The 23,295-nt window shown below is 35.5% G+C and overlaps 1 protein-coding gene across 3 annotated transcripts in view; it reads right to left on the bottom strand.

Moving 5' to 3' along the window:
• The window catches only part of TNFRSF19 (TNF receptor superfamily member 19), a 65,422-nt gene that overhangs the window by 20,928 nt on the left and 21,199 nt on the right, over positions 1-23,295 (bottom strand). For all 3 annotated transcript variants that reach the window (XM_085321753.1, XM_085321754.1, XM_085321755.1), the window contains 2 exons: positions 16,415-16,593; positions 12,192-12,277 (listed from right to left, as the gene is read on the bottom strand). In XM_085321753.1, coding sequence (XP_085177879.1) covers positions 12,192-12,277; positions 16,415-16,593 — 265 coding nt within the window. The remainder of the gene's footprint in view (positions 1-12,191; positions 12,278-16,414; positions 16,594-23,295) is intronic.

Here is a 23,295-nt window from a genome sequence, read left to right on the forward strand (position 1 = left end):
ACCTGATTTTTGTGAAAGAGGAGGTTGGCAGGGCACTGCTTTAACACAAATGAATCAATGACAGACACAATGTTTGAATACCCTCAAGTCCACCTCCAGAAAAAATAAAGCGGAGCAAAGTAGAGAACGACAGCTGGAATTAAGCTGGAGCACAAATAACCATTTCAAACATTAAGTCTTTCTTCCATTAGGCTGTTTCCAACTCATGAGGTGTTTGTTTATAACGGATCAATTTTGTTATTATAGAGGCTGTTGGTGCATGACTTGATACATGCTTGTCCTTCAGGTCATTGAATTCCTCTAGAGTGATAGTTTAGTAGTTTTTTCCTCTCAATGATTTTCTGAATACAGAGCAAGCAATACTGAAAGTTTCAGCACAGATGGAGCCCCTGTTTTCTACCTTTTTTTTTCTTTTTCCAAAACAACAAGTTTAGCCAAGTAACATACCCAATAGTATCCACCAGGACAAAGCAGAACAATAATAAARAAATGCTAACATACTTTGGTTAGTAATATTTTATGCTCTCGTTACAATGTCAGTTTGGACATTCTGTGCGCCAAACTCGTACCTCCCAGCACTTATTTATATGGTAGGCACCCAAACTCAGTGCTGTTGATGTGGTATTAATGCAACTATTTCCAGCATAAGTTAGGTGATTATATAACATAAATTGAAACTAATATTTTAAGCTCAAATATAGTTTAAAAGCATGTCATTAACATATTTTAACTAATCTTATGTTTCTGAAACTAGAAAATGTCAAATATTGAACAAAAATTTACTGCAAAGCTGTAAATACTACTTATTTTTTCAGATTATCTCCAAATACAACGAAGTAAAATATAACCAAAAAATGTTTATCAGCTTTACTGCAATGCATGCAATATTGCAATATTTTGATTAATCTAAAGGCCAAGTTAAATAAAAACCTTGCAAACTCAGTCTTTACAATGAACAGATAATTACTTTTAGCCACCATGTGATTGAACTAAAGGGCTATCTACATTAGTAAATACACATAAGAAAAAAGAAAACATCGGCGGTAGTACTTATTCAGTACAGGTCAACGATTATCCTTTCTCTGTAACTCAGGAATTTCAAGTTCACTTTAATCTAGTGTAATTGAGCTAACCAGCTCTTACATTAAATGTAATGATTAAGTTAAATTTCTTACAGACATTCTGTACCTGAAACAAACATTCAGTATGCCTCTGGCAAAGAAGGATACTAATTATAGGATTGACTCATAAGATGAAAGGTTGCACAAGTTACTACTAGAAACAAAAGTATGGTAAGCTAGTTTGAAAAAAAAATACTGAAAGTCTCATAATCTGCAGTTAAGACGAGAACTTCATTCTGTAACTACACTCAACAGTTTCAAGAAACAAAACTAAATATGCCTGCAAAATGCTTATTCATATTTCATACAATCAAATTAGCCTTAAATACTGCAATTACAAATATTACCATTCTATACACTAAAGAATTTCTTAATCTAGTAAAGAAATGAGCTCTCTGCAACGAATTTTTACTATGCAAAAAAAATAGAAAACTAAGTATTTTTGGTTACCCCAGCTTTATTTTGTTATACAAAACATGGCCTTGAAAAAGATATTTAAGAATTCATGGCACTGCCAGGCAATGAATCCTTAACTTCACTTTTCACACAACACTCCCCTGATTTAAAAGGAATCATGAAAGAAACACATCATCAATGCCACAAACATCTGTGGGGAAGGATATGCAAGTTGAAAAGTAGTTTTGTATTTCAAACTGAAGTTTCCACTAAGATTAGCAGATAAGGTTGCCAGCTAGGAGTTAGAACAAAGATGCTAGGAGTTAGAATAAAGATATGAGATTTGTGATTCTGCCCTATACATTAACACGTACCGATTTGATTTAACCTCCTGAATGCCAGAGAGGCATCAAATGAAAACTCCTATTAATAGCTACATGATCTTGTGCCACGAATTCATGAAATAAATGTAATTCAATTCAATGAATGTTAAAATCACTAAGCTGAAAATTCAAACTTCACCTCAAGATGTACTTTTTTTCATTGTATTTTAGTTAGCACTTTGAGGAATGTATTTTCAAAGAGACTTATTGGAATTCTGTGTTCTCTACAGCATACATTAATGTATGCTGTAGTAGATAAAAAACGGATTACACAGTCAGTGTGATTCTCACAATGAAACTAGAAAGTCAATGCATTTCACTGCAATTCAGTTGGGTCAAAGACAACCTCAAATTYAGAACATCTATTTAAAAACTTATGGGAATAATTTCATACATATTTCATATATTAAGTTTTCAGAAATTATAAGCAGAAAAATGATAGAAAATAACATTTCTATTACTAATTTATTCTATGATTTCAGTTTGTACAATGGAAGCCATATATGTTACACCAACTTACTCTGAAAATCATTTATTAATTATATTCCTAACAGCTCTCTAAGTAGGGACTGTTAATAATAATCTTCTAGATTTTATACCACAATTATTTTTTAAGGATTTCAGCTTCAGTGTTCAAATTTTTCTGTTGCTCTCTGCAACTATAATAAACAAGTTCCTTCAAGAACTTCTGAAATAACCACTTCTTTCATATCCTTTTCCTTCCTGTAGGTTTTCTAATGTTKAAGAATGTGTCTTATGCTATAACCTTCTCCTCAGTAGGGGCACTAACATGGCTCTCTCTTCGCTACTAGTTCACGTTTTCATAAAATCAGAAAATTCCTCTTCTGAGTTCTTTSTTCCTTTGACAGCATGGACAGCAATGGGTCATGATCTTCAAAACTGCTTAAAAGGGGTAACAGATGACAATATTKCATATATCAAAGTATCACTTGATCGCTTAGCAGATCAAGGTGAAAAAGAAGGAATTCTAATCTTACTATGCATCTTCAAAAGTTCTATCTTTAAAGTACTGTAAGGTTTGTGATACTCTCTGAATCTACAACTCTCTAAAATTATTTTTAGAAGTCAGAAATGACAACTGTCACTCTTATGGGCTACTGGCAATGTCTTCAGTGTATTTCAAATATTAAATAATTAAAAACAATGAAAGGCAAATTCTCTTTTCTCAGAGTCCTGGACTTCAGTGCACACGGACACTTCTATACTCAATCCTAGCAGAAAGGTAATTCAACTCCACCCATATTACAACTCAGAACTGTACTTAATTAATTGGCTGAAAAAAGCTATTTTGGTACAGTAATATATCAACATTTGGGAAGAAGGTGGCTCACTGACTGAAATGCATGGCAAATTTAGTGAAAATGCTCTGAAACTTTTTACAGTTTTCATTTTTAAGCTTCACACCAATAATTACAGTAATCATAAAGTACAAAGACAGAGTACAACTGTGAATGAACAACCCTGGTAAAATACTCTATAGGAAGGAAAAAAAAAATTCTCCAAAACAATGCTCATCTGCCATGAAAGAAAATTCTTTTGCAAATATCTCTGTGTGCAACCAGACAGACTTCACATACAAAAATCTATCCACTGTGAAACTTTCTAAGCTACAGAAATTTTCACAATCCATTTGAATAAACTTAATTATGGAATGCATGTGAATCATTCTAACAAACCTTGTTTTGTTAAAAGAAAAATCATATGCTATAATTACCGTGATAAAATGAATGGTTTCTCAATTTCCTTGAAAAATGATAATTTCTATTCAACAAGAGAACAGTCTCTTAGTGATACATTTTTATTAGCATACTCAATCAGCAAGAATAGATATTTTCCCCTTCTTTTTGAATTGATATGAGTATTAGATTGGATTTTATTATTTAACCATCACTTGTGGTTGCACTAAGAACGAGAGAAATATCAATAATGTCATTACCTTAAGAAGTTATCTTAGAACAATTGTGCTCTATTAAGACTATTAATGTGACATAGCTTGAAATTAGGATGATAAGAGACAGAGTCCTGCAGTGCTAAGCACTGCATCATCTAGATTGTGTGCATAATGCTGAGAACCTACTAGTGAGGTAGGAATCAGAGAGGACAAGAAGAAAATACCCAATTAGTCAACATGAACAGAAAAGAACTCTGGACTTTTTCTGTATTCAAAAAGTTATTAAGAAAAGGATTCCCAGACAGTAAYCCAGCTTGATTTGCTAAATTTGGCATCAAAAGACACAGTAAATCAGATCCTGCAGAAATGGGTGATGGACTGATTAATTCATAAATCCTGATGGCTTAAGTGCCAGCTGAGCATGCAGCTACTCAATGCTATAAACGTTTCAGAATGACCACTGAAGAAACAGAATTGTATATGGSCTGCATTAAATTCTGATTACACTATCTCTTGGATAGACTATGATACAGAATGGGGTTGTCTCCTCCAAATGGGAACTTACTGAGAGCGTCCTGTCTAACCCATGCACCTAGATTTCCTTTCTGTGGCAGCTAGGGGAAAGCAGGTAAACAACAAGCCTTCTACCTAATGCGAAGCTGCAATGTGTCCAGGCCACCTTGACCCAGAAACACTGAAATACTCATGGAAACCATAGTCCAAAACTGGCTGTATGTCCCCAAAGATTTTAAGTGCTTGCAAAATTAGGTGCCTATTGAGAAGGACGTTTGAGGTTATAACTCCTGGAGGCAAGTTCCTAGGTCTTCTTGGATATTTAAGCCTTAAGTACTTCTAAAAACCTGAGTAAGCTAATGCTGCCTATACCAAGGATATAGTGATTGCTTTCAAAAGCATTTAGTATTGCCTTAGCTCTTTTAGCCTGGTGCTTTGAACTGGGTGTTAAATCACTTGAAGAAATAAAATTTCAATGTGCAAAAGAATATATGTAGGTTAGAGGTGAGGTAGCAAGCACAAAATAAAGTGACTCTGCTTCTTACCATTATAAGAGTTTTGATGAGAATCAGAAAATTTCAAGCACTCATTACAATTGCTGAAATTGTTCAAGCCACTTCCATTTTACTTTAGACTCAAATGATAACAAAAATCTTTCATAACAGAGTAGAAATGATATATTGAGTACTTCCATTCTGCAAAGTTACTAGTAAGTGAATCAATTAATTAGGACAGCTCTGACAACTACAGTTTTGCAGAGCTGAGTTGTATTAGAAATGACTGGAATTTTTTCTGATTAAATACATTTTCCACTGTAAAAAGTGAACTGAGTAGAACAAATTTTTCAAAGGTAAAAACAAAAAGGCAACTTGTGATGCTTTCTTGAATGTTTTAAAAATAAAATGTCATTTTTATATTATTAAACTAAATTACGTTCTATGGAAAATTTATTTTTCCAGTGTGTTTTGGTGCACTTTCCTCTCTTTTTTTCAGTAAGTCAAGGCAGTGGTAGATAGAAATAAGTGGAATTATTATTTTTGCCCAGTTCCATCTGTTAACTATAATGCATATTTAGTAACTATACTATAGTATAGTATACTTATCTATAAGTAACTAAAGTTCTTTTATAGTTACAGGCACAGAAATGAGAGGTACAAATAACACTGTTTAGTAAAAATACGTTGGGAATGTGTATCAAAAAAAAAAAGCTATTCTCTCATGCCTTTGCCTAGGCAAAGAGAAAGTTCTGTAAAGGGATAAACTATGCAATGAATCTAAATTTCCTCTTCATAAAGTAATCTTTCAAAACTATTGTAACACATCACAGTGATCATGCCTGTATTACTACATGAAGGAAAAATCTGCTGCCTCTTCATTTGCAACTTCTTATTTTAGGAGGGGAACCCAAGATATAAAGCAAATTCAGAATAGGGAGAAAAGGAGCTGCTTGCTTTAAGTCATGCACAAACCTTTCCCCAGTGAGTCAGAAGCATCAGCTATTATCAAGATCAAGAAAATGAAAACATTTAGATTTTCTAGGTTAAGTCTCTGATCAATGATGAGTGAAAGAAATAAAAATGTAATAAAACTTTATAAGACATGAATAGTAATTCTCATGTCTCTGAAACACCTAGTCAAATTTGTTTCAGACTTCCTGAAGCTGCTCTACCATCAGGTCACATATGGAAAGTATCAGATGGACTTATTTCATATTTACAAAAGTGTTTCAGTAATGAGATGATGGAAAGCTAATGTCTCTGTAATAAAAAAGTACCGATATTTATAGACTAGTGATGCTATTAGCTCTATTTAGCTTTAGTTATCAGTCTTTAGGACTTTTCTGAAAGGTTTATACAATATTCCAGCTGCTTTCTATWGCAGTTTCCAACATAACAAAAAAGACTTTGAGGAGATGCCATGATGTAATCCCCAACCAGGAAAAATACTGAAATAAGGACATATATATTGGAATAGAACCAAAAAATTAAGATTGCTTTCACTTGTCATGTACTTTCAGTTGCTAGTTGCCTAGTAAGTACATGATAGTGCCTAAAGGCTACTTTACATTAGTAATATAAAGTTTACTAATAAAAGCAACTAAACAAAAAATACAGAATACCTTGATGGCTGGCAAAACATTATCTGGAGTCTGACAGCATTTAAAGTACAAATTTCTGTAAACAGAAAAAAGAAAATGATACTAGAAAATGGCAATTCCTTTATGCAAACAGAGGAACTACAGTGGAATTGAACAGAATCCCAGAACTACCCTCAAGTTAAAATGCTATAGATAGGGCTAATAAAATAAGGCAAAAAACCACCAACAAAGCTGAAAGGGTGAGAATTTCCCTCTTTTACCACTGGAAAAAGTATTTTCCAGAACACATATGTAGCCAGTAGGCTCCCCCATCCTCCAACATGATTACTTTTATCATGTATTTGGTCACCCTACAGTATTTCCTTACAGACTGTAGTTTCTAGCTTTTTATCTTCTGTGCTGCTGCCTGAGTTGATTTTGCTGTGAAGATATATTCACTGTAAAATGCAAACATCCAGTATACTCATATGAAAGTTTACAAAAAAATCACAGATCCTAATTTTGTAAATATAAATTAATAGCTAAATCTTATTTTTCCTTTACTAGCTGTCTTTATCATCAGGAAGAAGGAAATACCACTAGGTTTCATTCCTTAAATAGTACCTTTCATTAGTGAAGCAAAGTATCTTGTAGATACTTTGAGATTCAGCTCCAGATTAGGACACCTATATTTAATTCTCTGAAATACAATTCTGTGAATATACAGAAGGAAACTAAAAAAAAAAAAAAAAAGAAAGAAAAGAAAGATCGTAAAGGGAACTTACAGATCAACCTCAAGTGGAAGCGGTCAAAATGCTGTAGAGGTTCATTAAAGAAACAAAACTTAAAGAATATATGAATACCTCACATCAAAATGTAATATCTTCACTATAATCTATGTACTTTGTCTGCAACAAGCAGCAATCATTACTTTTATTCCTTATCCTCAGGAAAAAACTGTTTGCTTTCTAGTTTGAAGTTTGTATTAGTTTGAGATATTCTTTATATCTAAAGCACTATCACTGAAATCAGTATTTCAAAAAATGGCTSGTGGCAAAATTAGTAGCACTTTCAGACCTTAGTGCAGGTTTACTTCAAACGCACATGATGTTACACTCTTAAACTGTGGATATTTCCACTGCTGTGACTTATTCAACAAAACATTTCTGCTTCATTGAAGCAAAGAATGTGTTTATTTCCTGAAACATGTAGAGGCTGGTTTCCCAAGCTTCATTCAGAATGGTATCTCCTCCCCCACACCACCCCTGGCTTCCCATACTCCCTGTTTGATGCTATGGAGAGTAGCAGAACTCCTGGAGAAAAAAAAATGACTTAGGTTGGACATACCCTGCTTCCTTAATATAACGATGCATAAAATTGCAGAAAAAAATGACCAGGCTGCTACTTCTTTGGTGGTAGYTTTGCTGAAAATGCTCAAGCGTGATTTCCTTTCCTCCCAATCTCTGAACTTATTCCAATTTAACTGTTTATATGGCCAAATTCAAGACTGAATTTGTCTATAGAGGAAGAGCAGTTATGCTAAACTGGCCCAGAAAGGAATATTAATGTGGAAGTATGACCTACATAGGAACTATACTCAAAACACAGCTTGAAAAATTTTGAAGTCAGGGGTTTCTTCTGCTCACTAGAAAGCCTATTCAGATGCTAAACAGTTCTAATGATGCAAATTCAGATCTGCCTTTTAAACTGAATAGTACAACAGGAACTCCTCACAGGAATAGTTGATTTGAGTAAGCTAATAAATCCATCTTATTGCTTAATTTTAATCCATTATCATCTTTCGATCAAAGAAAGGAGTATGGTTTCTCATATTATTTATTTGCTAAGACTAGTTGAAAACCCAATGCTTGCTCAAAAGAAGTGAAGATAATTTAAGAAAATTCTCCTGCTCCTTATGCCAGCTTTCCCACACCAGTCCTTCAATTGGGCCAGCACAAATATGTTGGGGCTAACAAATGGATTAGATTTAAAAATAACCTTAAAGAGGTAGTTATTTTATTTTTTGATATCATGGATGGATTCACAATTTACCAAACAGTTTCATGAACAGGTTCAGCATAACTTTTGGGGCAGCATAGCACTGGCCTAAGTAGACAGGAGAGTGAACTCTGCAAGCCAAAAATGCTGCTGAGGAAAAGAAAAGGATCATCAAACCACATCTAAGTCAATATTTCTCTGCTGAAGAGAAATTTGGGACAGTCTATGCTACCTTCTACCTTAGAAATGCCATCTTTCATTGTGTTTCCAGTTCAAAGGAGTGACAACTCCTTTCCAATCATTCAGTTGAAACTGAATGTCTTCAGTTCACCTGCAAACGATGTCTTCAGTTTAGAAAGTGAACATAAACGGAATTTTAAAAACATACTTCAATTCCTAATCTAATGTTTAGATGCTGCATAAATATGTAAGATCGGTATTTATGGTTTATTTACTTGGACTCAGCATATTAAAATATAACCATATCATTGTGTACTTAATTTTCTAATATCCAAAACACACATAAGTCATTGTCTCCCCTTTAAAGTTTACACAAGGGTGATAACATTTCTGCTGGCCTCTCTACTTGCACATTATAGAATCCTTTCAACTTTGCCTTTAGCAATTCACAAACTCGTTTTTTTCATGAGTAAATATTTAAACCAGATCTGTTTTAAAATGCCTACAAAAAGAAAGAAGATAAAAGCAAGTATTTAGATTTATAGCTAACTGGGTAATAATCAACTGCTACTAGTGCTGAGAAGACTTCATCCATGTCTCAGCTTTAACATGAACCCTTAGTCCAGGTAGGGGGCTGTGAACTTTTGTGCCACTAAGGTAGTATTCTTAGGCAAATAAAAGCTTGCCATACACTTCACAAGACATTTCATTCTTTGAAACAGGACATTTAAACTTTTCATCTGTAATACAGGAGTTTGCTACACTAATATTTGTCTTTATTTCACACTGGAAAGAAAAAAGAATTAGATCATTCTGATCATTCAAAGCTTGCCCCACATTCTCAATGGTCTGTCTCCATTTAACTTCTATTATCGCTATGTTAAATATCTTATACATTAAATATATTAATTATTAAATAAACAGCAAACATTTTAATCATTAGGTGGAAAAAGCTTGTGTTCTATACATTAATTCTTCCATATAGAAACATTTTTTTCTATTATTCTTAAAATTTAAAAATTTCTCCATATTTGATGATAAGCAAAACTCTCATAAACAGGTATCAGTTTATTTACCTGTTATTCTAGGAGTAACCTCCTACACTGCTCTGAGGATGGCAGATATTTTCCCAAACTGAGACAGCTTTTGTTAGAGTCACTGAAGAACCAATATACAGATCCCTAATGAAATCCTTCTGAAAACCAGTGCCACTCACTAATTGTATCTCATGGTAGGATTTAAGTTATTTAAGATTTTAATGGTTGAATCGAGTGCAAATAAAGAATATTTTAATGATTTCAATCTTATTTTTATTATTGCTTCTGTAAGAGCTACAAGTACTCACCTGCCAATTCTTATAATTTGCCACCAGAAATATGAAAAAAAGTAACTGCTGGCATTTATCCTGTTATTTAGTCATAGGTTTTGTCAAAGCCATGAGATTAGGGAAAAAAGAGTTTTTAATTAAAATACGGATTTACCATTGCAGCTCATGCCAAAGAAAATACTCTTTTCTATGGTGACTGTATTGCTCACTTAGAGTTAGTATGCGCTTCCTAACCTTTTTAATTTAGGATTCAAGTTCAGGCTCAATTACAAAAGCAAAAGCACTACTAACTAAATAGTGCAAAAAGATCTGGTCATCTTTTTTTTTTCAAATTTTGTGATTACTTGTAAGCTTCCCCCAGAATTAATCTATTATATTTCCAATTTTGATCTTTTACTTAAGAGCTTCGAATGTTGTGGATGCTGAGCGACTCTCAGCAAACAATGGAAATATGTATACAAGTCACTAACTGTAGTTGGAGATGAAAGAAAAGGGAAGTTATTCCTCTTATCCACGTAGATTACTCCAAAGGGTAGAATTCATGTTTGAATAACATGCTTTCATACAAGAACAGAGCAACCAGGAAGAAAGTAAAAGTTGCATAAAATTAATTTATGAGTTAGAGATCTAGGTCAGAATAACACTGTTGCATTTCTCATTTCATTATTCAATATTTCCTTTCTGTAGACAAAAATATAGTAAAAGCAAATGAAAGGGGTAAATATTTAACTTGATCATTTAAGGGAGTTAAAATAAATGTACAGATAAAATTGCTTGTTGAGGATCAGACAGTCTTGAACTACTTTCTACAACTTCACTGAATTTGAAGCGACTTGCTCCAATGAATCAAGATCAGCATTTCATTCTTGGCATCAAAACTCACAGTGTTAGTTATGAAGAATACACTTTCTTTAAACATCTTAACGTAACAAATTCTCTGCATTACAGAACTAGTTGAAAATTTTCAAATTTACTTTCTAGATCTACATCATACTTGGGCAGGATTTACTACTCCAAAAACAACTTATATTTGGTTTATTCTTTTTGTTATAGATGTCTGACTTAATAGTTTTCAATCTTTAAAAAAATTAAATTATTCTGATTCAGAGAGATATAATGAAAATCTCTCAAACCATAGAAGAAATACAAACGAAGCCACATTTGTTATATCTTTTAAATATACTGTGCAAGAATCTGTTTTTGTCAGTTTATTTTTCCACCTGAATAAAAGCCCCTAAAACTAGAACAGAAGCTGAATAAAGAAGTCTGGCTCATTTGAAAAATGACCATGCAATATAGGAAATGCTGGAGAATTAAATTTAATCTAATGTAAAACTATTTAAAATATGATTGTATTTAATGCAAAATTGCATATAAATTATTATATTTTAATTATGCAAAATTAAAAAAGAATGTTTACAATAAACTGTGTTTTTATTAGTTAAGTAACATGAAGCATTTTAGAAACTTAATGGTTCATTTTTTCTATAAATGATTTTCTATCTGTTTGGAAGAGGAAAAAATACTCCCCAAAACATAACTTTACAGTTACAGAAATAAACAAAAAAAAACATATACAGGTTTTCCACAAGGTTATGCAGAATCAGTTTTATTTTTCATACTATAAACTAGATAGCAATGCAACAAGAACAATTTACTCATTTTATGCGATGAAAAATGTGATTGGACACAGACAATCAAAAGTCTTGGAAAAAGACTAAAGACTGTTGGGGAACAAAAAAAGATGCTCCCTCCTTTTACATAGATTCTTACCTTCTCATTGGCCAAAAAGGAAGGGATGAACTGATTGTCAATTTCCTTTTTACATATATGGCACTGATGGCACTGTAAATATGTTTATCAATATTGTTCTCTCTCCCTGTAACCTTATCACAGAAGTTATTTTTAAAGGCACTGACAAATAACACTTCTGGGGTATCAGAAAGGAATTTATACTAAACCGGGCCAGACTGACAAGAGCCTAATAAAACTAACTTTCTGTTAGCATTAAAGGAAAACAGAAATTAAAATTAATGAGAGGATCGGAAGAGGACTTAAGACTCCTTTATCACGTGGTATGACAGAGGGTAGTTTATTTTGAAGGGACTGGTCATATGAGGGAACTTTGTAATGATAGTGCTCAAATGCATTGAGAAAATTTTTCACTAACAAAGGCTCATTCACTTGCCTGAATGTCATTTTTGCCAAGCACTCAAGTTAAAACAGAAAATATTTTAAAGCAAAAAAGTTAATCCCATTTCAACAGGAGATAAAGAGCACTTACAGTGAGGTTCATAGGGAGGAGGAGGATCACCACAAGGCACACACTCCATGTCTTGAAAGCCTCCAAGCTTAGTTTTCCTATAAAATCTAGAAGATATAGGAATAATACGTAATGACAAAGCAGTTATTTTTCTTAAAAAAATTGTTCAGAGACTTAAACAGTATGTTAAAATACTCTACAAATGCAAACTGTTTTCAGTTTTGTATATGAAAATGTGTCTTGATGAGACTACTAACAGAAAATGCAAGATTTAGATTCCAAAACCCTGGCTCTCTATTCCAGTAGAAGTACAATAGATAAATAAATACAGTAAAAGATCTAAGGTAAACTTAAGAGAAATTCTAAATCTATTAGTCAAAACACATATCCATTAGATTTTTATATTCACGTAAGAAATAAACACATCTGGAGATTTCAACACAGGCAGAAACCAGTATCTTATTTTCTGTATAGAATACAACATAGGAAAAAGCATGATGAATTTATATTATCCAAGCTTATTTATAGGTCTTAAAAACAAAAATTCGTCTAATCTACTAAACTCTCCTAAAAGAAACACGATAATACAAAGTAATTATCACCCCTAACAGTATGTAATGGACCAGATGTCAACAATTTCTGGTTAAAATGCTCAAAATAGCCTCCAGCTCACAGGAGTGAAATCACTCATAGAATCGTTAATTTAATTAATCATACAGAAGAACATTCAAAAAGCAATGTTTTAAYATGGTATGTGACAAAATCTTCAGAAAACAAGAGTATTCTGTTCCGTTCTGTGGAATAGCAAAACAGTAAAAATGGATTAACGGAACAATGTTTTAATAATCCAACAACCCCTCTCCAGCTCTTCCTTTTCCAAGGAAAAAAGGGACCCACCAATGTTACACACTATGCACGGCCTGCAGATATGAATTAACAAAATCACCATATAAGGCTCGATTCATATTATCCAACACCTTGCTACATTTTCATAAGGTCACTTAAATGTATAATGTATAAATTCACTTCAAAGTACGAAAAAAATTAAGATCACAAGCAGAGGTATCAGTCAGATGGTCTAGATAAATAATAGCAATGGTGAGCCATAAGGAATACTAACTATACAAGAAAATAAAACCCTAAAACGAACTGATTAGCCACCTACTCACTCCTAAATAAATTAAAAACAGCCAAATTATGGCTGTCATATCCAAGGAGAGATTTTATTTCAAAGACCCCCTCAAGAACTTTATAACACAGTTTCTGTCTGAACAGCTTTCTGACTACCAGTAGCAAACCGCAGAAGCTTACATTTCTAAACCAGGGAACAAAAGTAGCACCAGAGGAAAAACTAGAACTTTCTTGATGCACTTCAGAATCTTATATTTCAAATTAACTTGTGAGAGTGTATCTTCTAAAGAACTTAACTAAAATACCTCACTAATCAAGTAGGTCATCTTTCTTTCAAATAATCATTAACACTAAGCTTGATTCAACAGCTGTGGTACTGGCACCTCTCAAAAAGATACTAACTCCTGCAGCACTGTTCCTCAAATGTCCAGACTGGATGACCGGTGGGACTATGCTATCTCTCCCTTTCCACCCATATTTTCAGCTTCGCTACCAGTAAAAAACAGGTTGTGGCAACATTTTTTATATTAACATGTACCCAGGACACGCATCTGGAAGCATTCCCAGGTCCCACAGTTGAGACTTACCCTCAATTCATTTTTTACTCTTGTTTCTTTTTCCCTTTCTCTGCCCTCTTCCACAATATGGCTTACATTATTTAAGCCACAAGAAGAAAATTTTCCCCTTGCTGACAGCCAAATAAGCCTTACAACACATGCTTATTAATAAGCAATAATAACATAAAATCAACCAACTATGTGGCTGCAAGCTGTATCAAATAAGGCTGTGAGTAATACTTAACCCCGAGGCTGCATCTTATTGAACTATGACTTAAACTAATTTTAGTTACCAAAGCTTTACTAAACATTTTTAAAGGAAAAGACCTCACTTCTGGCTTGAGAAGAGTATCTGTAGGAACTTAAAAGTGTTCAGGTAATTGATAGTTGTTATTAAAAGAAAAGTGGCAAGGAGATGTTTGTATGAACTTTTAAGGATCTCTGAAACATACAGATTGAAAACACAAAGGCTGCCACAACGCAAAACAGTTCTTGTAATCTATTTCTGCTAACTAAACTGTCAACTCATAATTCCAAAAACCATCAGAAATGCCTTTTAAGGAGTCTCTGGCAGATATTTACATTGTGCCTGAGTTCCACCATTATAAAGAACAGTCTCTCAGAGGTCTTAAAACTTCATACTATAGATGGAGAAGATATTGCAATAACAGAGAACTGGGATGACAAGACAATGAATTAAATACAGGACTCTCTTTACCACGTAGTAGTTTCAGTGTGTCTTGATACTGTTATAATTTGTTCCAAAACATTTCCTTCAGATCCATTAATGATTCTCAACCAGGATCATGCTCTACCAATTTACCAACTTAGCAAAGGAAATTCAGGAGCATAAACCACAGCCACTATTCCTGACCTAAAAACATGTATATGAAAATTATCCAAGATATCCATTGATCTAAAGGAGGGGGAGAAAAGCAAGCATGAAGACTGTGACTAGTCTTCAAGAAGGTAACTATATGTTTCCAAACACAATATTTTTACCACACTCAGTGATTTGCACTAAATAAATCTGTAAATTAGAAATTATAGGATCTTTACACTGGAAAGATGAGCCATATTTTAACTTTATGCATTGAATATCTTCCTCAAGTTGTAGATAGTAAAGTTGAGCATGTGCATTAGTCTGTAGAGGATCAGGGCTTCAATGATAATATTCTGAGTTGCTATTTAATTATCTGTAGTTAAAAGTTCATCAAACCTCACTCTAGACACTGCCTCAAGCTGTACTACAGTGAGGAAGAAAACAGGCATAAACAAGGTTTGTAAGTAATTATGGATGTAGTATAAGTCACCGAACTCACTAAGATTCTAGCTAGCTTCAGGGTGATCAAACCATAAAAGTGTAACTCAGCTACTCACTAGCATAGCCTGTGATTCTCTCATTTTTTTTCATCCTGTACTGAATTATACCTAATGCAGAAGATATTTTAGTACTCTGTGAAGCACTATACGTACATATGATATTCAAGAGGTACTCAGTTGGGTTTTACTCCTACTTTTGGCAAGATTTTCAGAGAGGTCTTTTGCCAAGTGAAGCTGCAGTTCTACAGGAGTCAGTGGACATAGTGGCTCTTTACTGTAGTCATTTTCCTGCCTAGCTATGAGATCCTGTGTTCCTGTTCCCTTCCAGGTGCTGGCAGCCCAACATCTGCTTAAGCCTGTCGTATGCTGATCCATTTCAGCTCAGTGAAACTGGTGGAAAACTTTCTCTTCCTCACACCCTCAGGGAAAAAATATAGACTATCTGTTTTAGAAGATTATAAGAGTGAGCAGCAGGAGTATGAACTTTTTCTGATGATAAAAAATATCTAGGTTAATTTTTTTCTCATTTATATTAACCACTTTTTTATATTAAAATGTACTGTGAAGGACATCAATTTGATTATAGATATTATTTGACCAAATTAAGCTTCAATTTTGTGTAACCCATTCAATCAAAGAATGTAGAACATACATAAGTTAGTTCTGTATTATCCAAACTTACAGTATTACAAGCCTGATGATTACACTCAAAATTTTTCAGATAAGAAAATATAAATATATTTCACCATGATAATAACAATGTTAAGTATTAGGCTAGGAAAGCAAGCTTAGCCAATACTTCAAGAATACTCTGACATTAGTACTGGCATGAGAATACATTTACAATGGTCTGGAAAAACAAAAGGAAAAAGTTTAGCTGAAATTTATTTGCAATTTAGAAATGTCTAAGTAGACGTTTAATTCTTTATAATGATTAAGTAACTCCACAGTAATATTCAATATTTTAAAGTATTTTACTCAAGCACTGTATAAGCAATAGGTCAGATAGATAAACAAACAACAGTTTTATAGATGAGATAACTAAGATAGAAATTCTGAAATTATGCACTCAAATCATACAGTAAATGGTTGGCAAAGTCAGTATTAGAACACAGACCCTTCATCCGTAGTCTTAATAATCTAGTCATTTATCTGGAAAACACTAACAAGTAAATGTTAATGCAAACTAGTTTTGAATTTGATCTCAAGTTTCCTCTTCAGAAATGGACTTACCCTGGTAAACAGTCTCCACATAGTGCATTGCTCGTGACAGAACAGTTGGCCTTCAGAAACCGGTTAACTAGTGCACAATCCAGACAGGGTTTGCACTTCTGAAAGCCCCAGTCTTCTTTGAATCTGTTAGACCTGCACGGCATGCACTGTGCATCCTCCCCATATCCAAAGCCGCATTCCTGTAAGGATTAACAAGCAATAGCAAGCTATTCAAACACTGAAAGCATGAATAGAGAGAGAATGCTGGGATAAAATGAAGACCTAGTGTAATCATTACTGAGAACAGGTCTTTCTAGAGACAAAAGCCATCCTTTCAGCAAGTTCAAATGTGTCTTCCACTGCTAATAATCTCCCTTACTTTTATAAGTAATACTTAGTCATCCACTTTATTCGAGAAACCACTGTGTATTTGAATGATAAAGGCCTTCAAGGACTCCCACAGTTTCATTATTACTAGCTTATGGTAGAATTATTGAGCTGTCTGTTTTTTAATTAGGCCAGTCATGTGAAAGTGCAGAAACTGGGACAAGTGTAGTATAAAGGCACTTACTCAGTTACAAAAACAGCAAAGAAACACTTTGATATTTAGGTTCATAGCTAAGGTGAACAAAGTTAATTGCCAAGCAGCAAAGTTAATTTGTTGATCTTCAAAGGCTTAGAATCTCTGTTACCAAATAAAACAGAGCTGGTTAATGACCATCAGCTAGGCATGAAATATTGCTTAACTTCTAAAAATTTTAGGAACATAACTAGCTCCAGTTCTAAGAGTTCTTAAACTACTAGAAATGCTTAACAGCTCAGTGGATCACAGGGAGTGTGATGTTTTACTATACAAGGAATATTATTAGGGCTTCTTATTTACCTCAAATGTACTTGTTTAAAGAAATTCTTTGCATTCTTTTGAAAAGTGACACCTAACAGAACTGAAAGGCAGGAAAGAAAAACCCTATACTCAACWTTACTTAATGGTTTGGAGACTGAATTACACAAATTGATTATTGAGAATCATCAATCTGTTGTTTTTCTGTCATTTTTTTTTCTGGAGATATCAAGCGCTAAGAATTGCTATTTCCTTTTCTTACCTGAAAATCCTAATACATTTTTTTGCAGTACTCTGAAGTCAGACTCATTACATTACTAGCATACCACATAACAGCAAAAGGAATACCACAAATTGCCCAAAAGAATTTGATGGGAAGAGAGTAAGTAGGAAAGAGACATCATGGGATCTSCTTCTCCAGCACATAGGGAAGTATAGGGCACCTTCCCAAGGAGAAAACTGTAACCAGCCTTCAACTTGGGCGATTTAAGGTTTCCACTAGTTTCCTTCACAACACATAGCACATGCACATTAAGTGATGTTTTCTGAAGTTACCCACCTTGAGCAAACCTGCTACTGTAAGAAGCTTTGGACTTTACAAATGCACACAGAACCCTAAAGTTTTGCCCAGAGAGCATCTATGAAGAATGATCTGAGGCAGCCACTAAGTTTTTAGTGCCTCAGATCTGCAATGATTTGATGAAATTCCAGAAAAAACAACTCCTTAAGATGCATTTTAATGGGCATACTAAGAATTTTCTATTTTTGCTATGTAAAATCTATGTAAAAATCTTTACTATTCTCTAGAGGATAAAAAGTATTCAAACACACAGATAACGAACAATTCTAATAAAGCAACTATAAATAGACATTAAAAATGTTCCTCTTCTTCCATCTCTAGATGCACAAGCGTACTCCTACATATACAAAAAATTTAGAAAGAATTTTAAACTTTTTAAAAATAAAAATGTAATTACTATTGACTTTGTTTAGGCTAAGTAATAAACAGACAAATCACTGCAGTTAGCAACCAAAAATACTACAGTCTCGTACATTCTAGGGCATGCTTCYGCAATATACTGCCCCTGTTAGCGGTGGCAGGCAAATGAACATACAAAAAATTAAATTCTTTATTAATATCACCCTCAGAATGTTTTCTATCAATTTACTTCAAAGCTACTTGTTCCTTGCAGGAATAAAATGTCTAAAACAAGSAAGATTCTTGCAGTTCTGTTTTATGTTGTCCACAATATCTTACTCAGTTCAGTTCTACAGTCAATCTTGTTTATGAAACTGCAAGTGCATATACAAAATTATCACTTAAGATAGGAACGGAACTAACTTCTGTCATGAAATTTTGTTTTTCCTAAGKCTAAATAATCTTTTTCATTGAATTTCATTATTCCCTAACATATTTTTTCTATTCATTCTTCCTAACATAACCCTTTCATAACAAAGTGTTATGTTCCTTAACATACTCTTTGTGTTTAAGTCCTTCAAATAGTAGTGGTATAAGGGATTACATTATATAGCTCAGTCAAACTATATATATGTGGATATAGGAACTAGGTTCCTAGGAGTCCTAGGAACTTTTCAAACATAAGGCTTAAATTAACTTAATTATTAGTTTCCCTTTCTAGATTACCTTTGACGTTCCCGATTAAAAACAAGCAAATACAAAGAAACAGAGTCAGAATTAAATACCTTTAACTCATTGGCCCAAACTACCCAAGCTTCAGTAAGTTGTTTCTAGCTCTATCAGATCTGCTTTGCTATGGTTGTGTATATGGGCATATCTTAGTGGCATTTTCTAATGTGGAATAGCTTATTATTATAGTAATAAAAATGGTGGATACAATATAAAGAAAGCTTCTGCCCAAGAGACTTACAGTCTTCAGTGTTTTCAAAGATGGTTTCTAATTCTTTGCCAGGAATTTTGCAGAAATAATCTATAGCAACTACAATTATATGTATGTGCTTTTTTATGTTCACATAATATTTGACATAGTTGACTACCTGGCAAGTACAAGTAAGTATTTAAACTTGTAGACTGGGCAGAACTTCAAACCAATCTGTACTCATAACTAACGCATCCCCAAAATTGAAGGATACGATTTAGACGACAAAATCAAACCTTTTGAAATCTCAGACTTTATAATTGAGCAGTCCAGCAAAGATATAAACAATTGACAATCTTGCATCAGTACCTGCGCAAATTTGATGTGCGCCAGATATGCAAAAGATCTGTAGTATATCTATTTATCCTATTGCAAAGTACGCTATGAAGACCACTTAGCCCATTTTTCCCATTGTGCTTCCCCTTTTGAGTGCTATCATCATGGTATCAGCTAAAAACAGTGAAGACAAATTTCTCTCCCAATGATACACAGTACAAACTAAAAAAAAAAGCAAAAAACAAAAAACAAAAAAACCCAAAAAGCCCACTGCTAATTTAGTGAAGTCCACTAAAATTCATTAAAAAATACAGAATTCAAAAGCACTTCTATTTGTTGGATATTTATACAGCTTTCACTATCACTGTATATTAACATCTCATTACATGTAATATATTTATCCCCAGAAATATTCTGTTTCACAAATGGAAACTAAGGTACCAAACGAGTGATGACTGGTCAAGGTCACCTACGAATCCATAGCAAACTAGAGTAACTAAACTCATAATTTAGTTTCAAGCTAAAAATATTAAAAGCATGCAATAATAAAAATACATTTTAAAGTACTACATTGATAATTTTAAATGTTTTCTTTCAGTATATACTATACAAACACTGATTCACACAGAAGCACTGCAAGTAAACCAACTAAAAAAGGTAATGGAGTTAAGTAGTATGATTTCTCCCTAAAAATTGAATGGAACACAATAAATGAACAGCATAACTAAAGGCAAGTTAGATTTTGAACAACCTTTCAATTAAAATAACCTCAAAGTTCATTAAAAAAAAAAGCTTTCAGGCATTATTTAGATCATCGYCTGTAAATACATTTTAGAGATTGTTTTGAGTTCAACTGGTTATACAACTTAAGTCAGCCCCAAACTGTACAGCACTGGGAAGTTCCACTTAAACCATTATGATTAAAAGAAGATTCGAATAGTCTCAAAAAAAAAATAATTTCAATATGATGTCAGTAACATGACATCATATAATACGATGTTATATTATGTGATGTCAGGCCATTTAATAGGTTGCAGCACTACACTGGCACTGAGAAATGTAGTTTTTAGTAATGTCCTTGAGTACAGGGTCTTGTTAAATAGCACAGTTTTGGCTTCAGTGCAGCCCCATAAGCACCACAGGACTGCAGGCTGTTAATCAGCTCCATCTAGACTCCAATAATCAACCATATCCGTCAGCAGAAGTTAGAGAGCAGGACAGGCTGCAGCAGCATCTTGCAAATGTGTAAGATTCAGTCACTGTGGCAAAGTTAGGGTCAGAAAAGTTTCATGCTCAGTGAGTAAGATTTGACATSCCTGCATGCAATTCTCCAATATCCAGCTTCCAGAAGACCCTGAAATACGTTAGCTTCTCCTGAGCAGAGACAGAGCAGCTACCTTCTTCACAGGTAGCTCTCTTCACTTGGTAAGTTACAAATTCACTGGCTAAACAGGGCAGCAGTTTCTACTGCAGCTGTGCTCAGTAAGTTCGTTKTGGCAAAGTAAACACACAGCACTACACCTCTCATGTTCTTTATGAGTGCTATTACACTCAGGAACTGCCTCAAACATAATTTTGTGTAATTCACAATTCTCTCCCCAGCTAAGACATCAGTTTCCTTTTACTTCACCCTACATCTGACCCAAGGAAGCAACCTATGATGGAAAGCATATCTCTGTCTTGGCAATGAAATTGTCACTGTCTGCATAGGCTTCCTCTCTGTGTAGCATTAGTCTCATGGTGACAGTATTTGTCATCAAGTATTTGGTGCCAACACTGGGTTAAGGCATTCTCTCACAGAATCACAGAATGGTTGAAATTGGAAGGGACCTCTGGAGATCATGTAGTCCAACCTCCCTGCTCAAGTAGGGTCACCTACAGCACGTTAGACAGGGCTGCATCCAGGGAGGTTTTGAAGACCTCCAGAGAAGCATACTCCACAGCCGCTCTGGGCAACCTGTTCCAGTGCTCTGTCACTCTCACAGTAAAGAAGTTTTTCTTAATATTCAGGCGGAACTTCCTGTGCTTCAGTTTGTGCCCATTGCCTCTCGTCCTGTCACACAGGACAACTGAAAAGAGTCTGGCCTCATTCCCTTCACACTCTTCCTTAAGGTATTTATAGACATTGATAAGATCCCCTCCCAGGCTTCTCTTCTCCAGACTAAACAGGCCCAGATCTCATAGCCTTTCCTCAAAAACAGATGCTCCAGTCCCCTAATGATCTTCGTAGCCCTATGCTGAACTCTCTCCAGTAGCTCCGTGTCTCTCTTGTCTGGGGGAGCCCAGAACCAGACACAGTACTCGAGATGAGGCCTCAGCAGGGCTGAGTAGAGGGGCAGGATCACCTCCCTTGACCTGCTGGCAACACTCTTCCTAATGCACCCTAGGATACCATTGGCCTTCTTGGCCACAAGAGCACATTCCTAGGTCATGGTCAACTACTTCTCCACCAGCACTCTCAGGTCCTTCTCGGCAGAGCTGCTTTCCAGCAGGTCAGCCTCCAGCCTGTGATTAGATGAGTGGACAGTGAGGTGGACTGAGAACTGGCTGAAAGGCAGAGCTCAGGGGGTCGTCATCAGTGGCGTGGGAACCACTTGGAGGCCTGTGGCTAGTGGCATCCCCCAGGGCTCAGTACTGGGTCCCATCCTGTTCAACTTCTTCATCAGTGACCTGGATGAGGGGACAGAGTGCCTCCTCAGAAAGTTTGCTGATGATACCAAGCTGGGAGGAGTGGATGACACACACCAGAGGGCTGTGCTGCCATTCAGAGAGACCTGGACAGGCTGGAGAGCTGGGCAGAGAGGAACCTCCTGAGGTTCAACAAGGGCAAGTGCAGAGTCCTGCACCTAGGTAGGAATAACCCTAGGCACCAATACAAGCTGGGGACTGACCTGCTGGAGAGCAGCTCTGCAGAGAAGGACCTGGGAGTGCTGGTGGACAACAAATTGACTATGAGCCAGCAATGTGTCCTCATGGCCAAGAAGGCCAATGGTCTCCTGGGGTGCATTAGGAAGAGTGTTGCCAGCAGGTCGAGGGAGGTGATCCTACCCCTCTACTCAGCCCTGCTGAGGCCTCATCTCGAGTACTGTGTCCAGTTCTGGGCTCCCCACTACAAGAGAGACATGGAGCTACTGGAGAGAGTCCAGCACAGGGCTATGAAGATGATGAGAGGGCTGGAGCACCTGCCCTATGAGGAACGGCTGCGAGAGCTGGGCGTCTTCAGCCTGGGGAAGAGAAGACTGAGGGGGGATCTTATCAATGTGTACAAGTACCTGAAGGGAGAGTGTCCAGGGGATGGGGACAAACTCTTTTCAGTTGTCCTGTCTGACAGGACAAGAGGCAATGGGCAGAAATTGAAGCACAGGAAGTTCTGCCTGACCGTGAGGGGGAATTTCTTCACTGTGAGAGTGACGGAGCAGTGGAACAGGCTGCCCAGATAGGTGGTGGAGTCTTCTCTGGAGATCTTCAAGCCCGCCTGGATGCAGCCCTGTCTAACATGCTGTAGGTGATCCTGCTTGAGCAGGGAGGTTGGACTAGATGTTCTCCAGAGGTCCCTTCCAACCTTACTAGCAAGGTTGTCCCTTACAACCCACTAGCTACAGGCTTCCAACTAGACTTCGCACCACTGATGACAACCTTCTGAGCTCTGCCTTTCAGCCAGCTCTCAATGTACCTCACTGTTCCCTCATATAGCCTGCCCTTTCTGAGCTTACCTAGGAGGATGTTAGAAGCGACAGTATCAAAAGCCTTGCTGACATCAAAGGACACAACATTCATTGCTTTCCCCTCATCTACCCAGCAGTCATTCCATCACAGAAGGCTATCAGACCAGTTAAGCAGGATTTCCCCTTGGTGAGTCCATTCTGGCTACTCCTAATCACCTTCTT

This window comes from Rhea americana, unplaced genomic scaffold (genome assembly GCF_003343005.1).
Source record: "Rhea americana isolate MKP2758 unplaced genomic scaffold, rheAme1 scaffold_71, whole genome shotgun sequence".
In the NCBI taxonomy this organism is placed as follows: Eukaryota; Metazoa; Chordata; class Aves; order Rheiformes; family Rheidae; genus Rhea; species Rhea americana.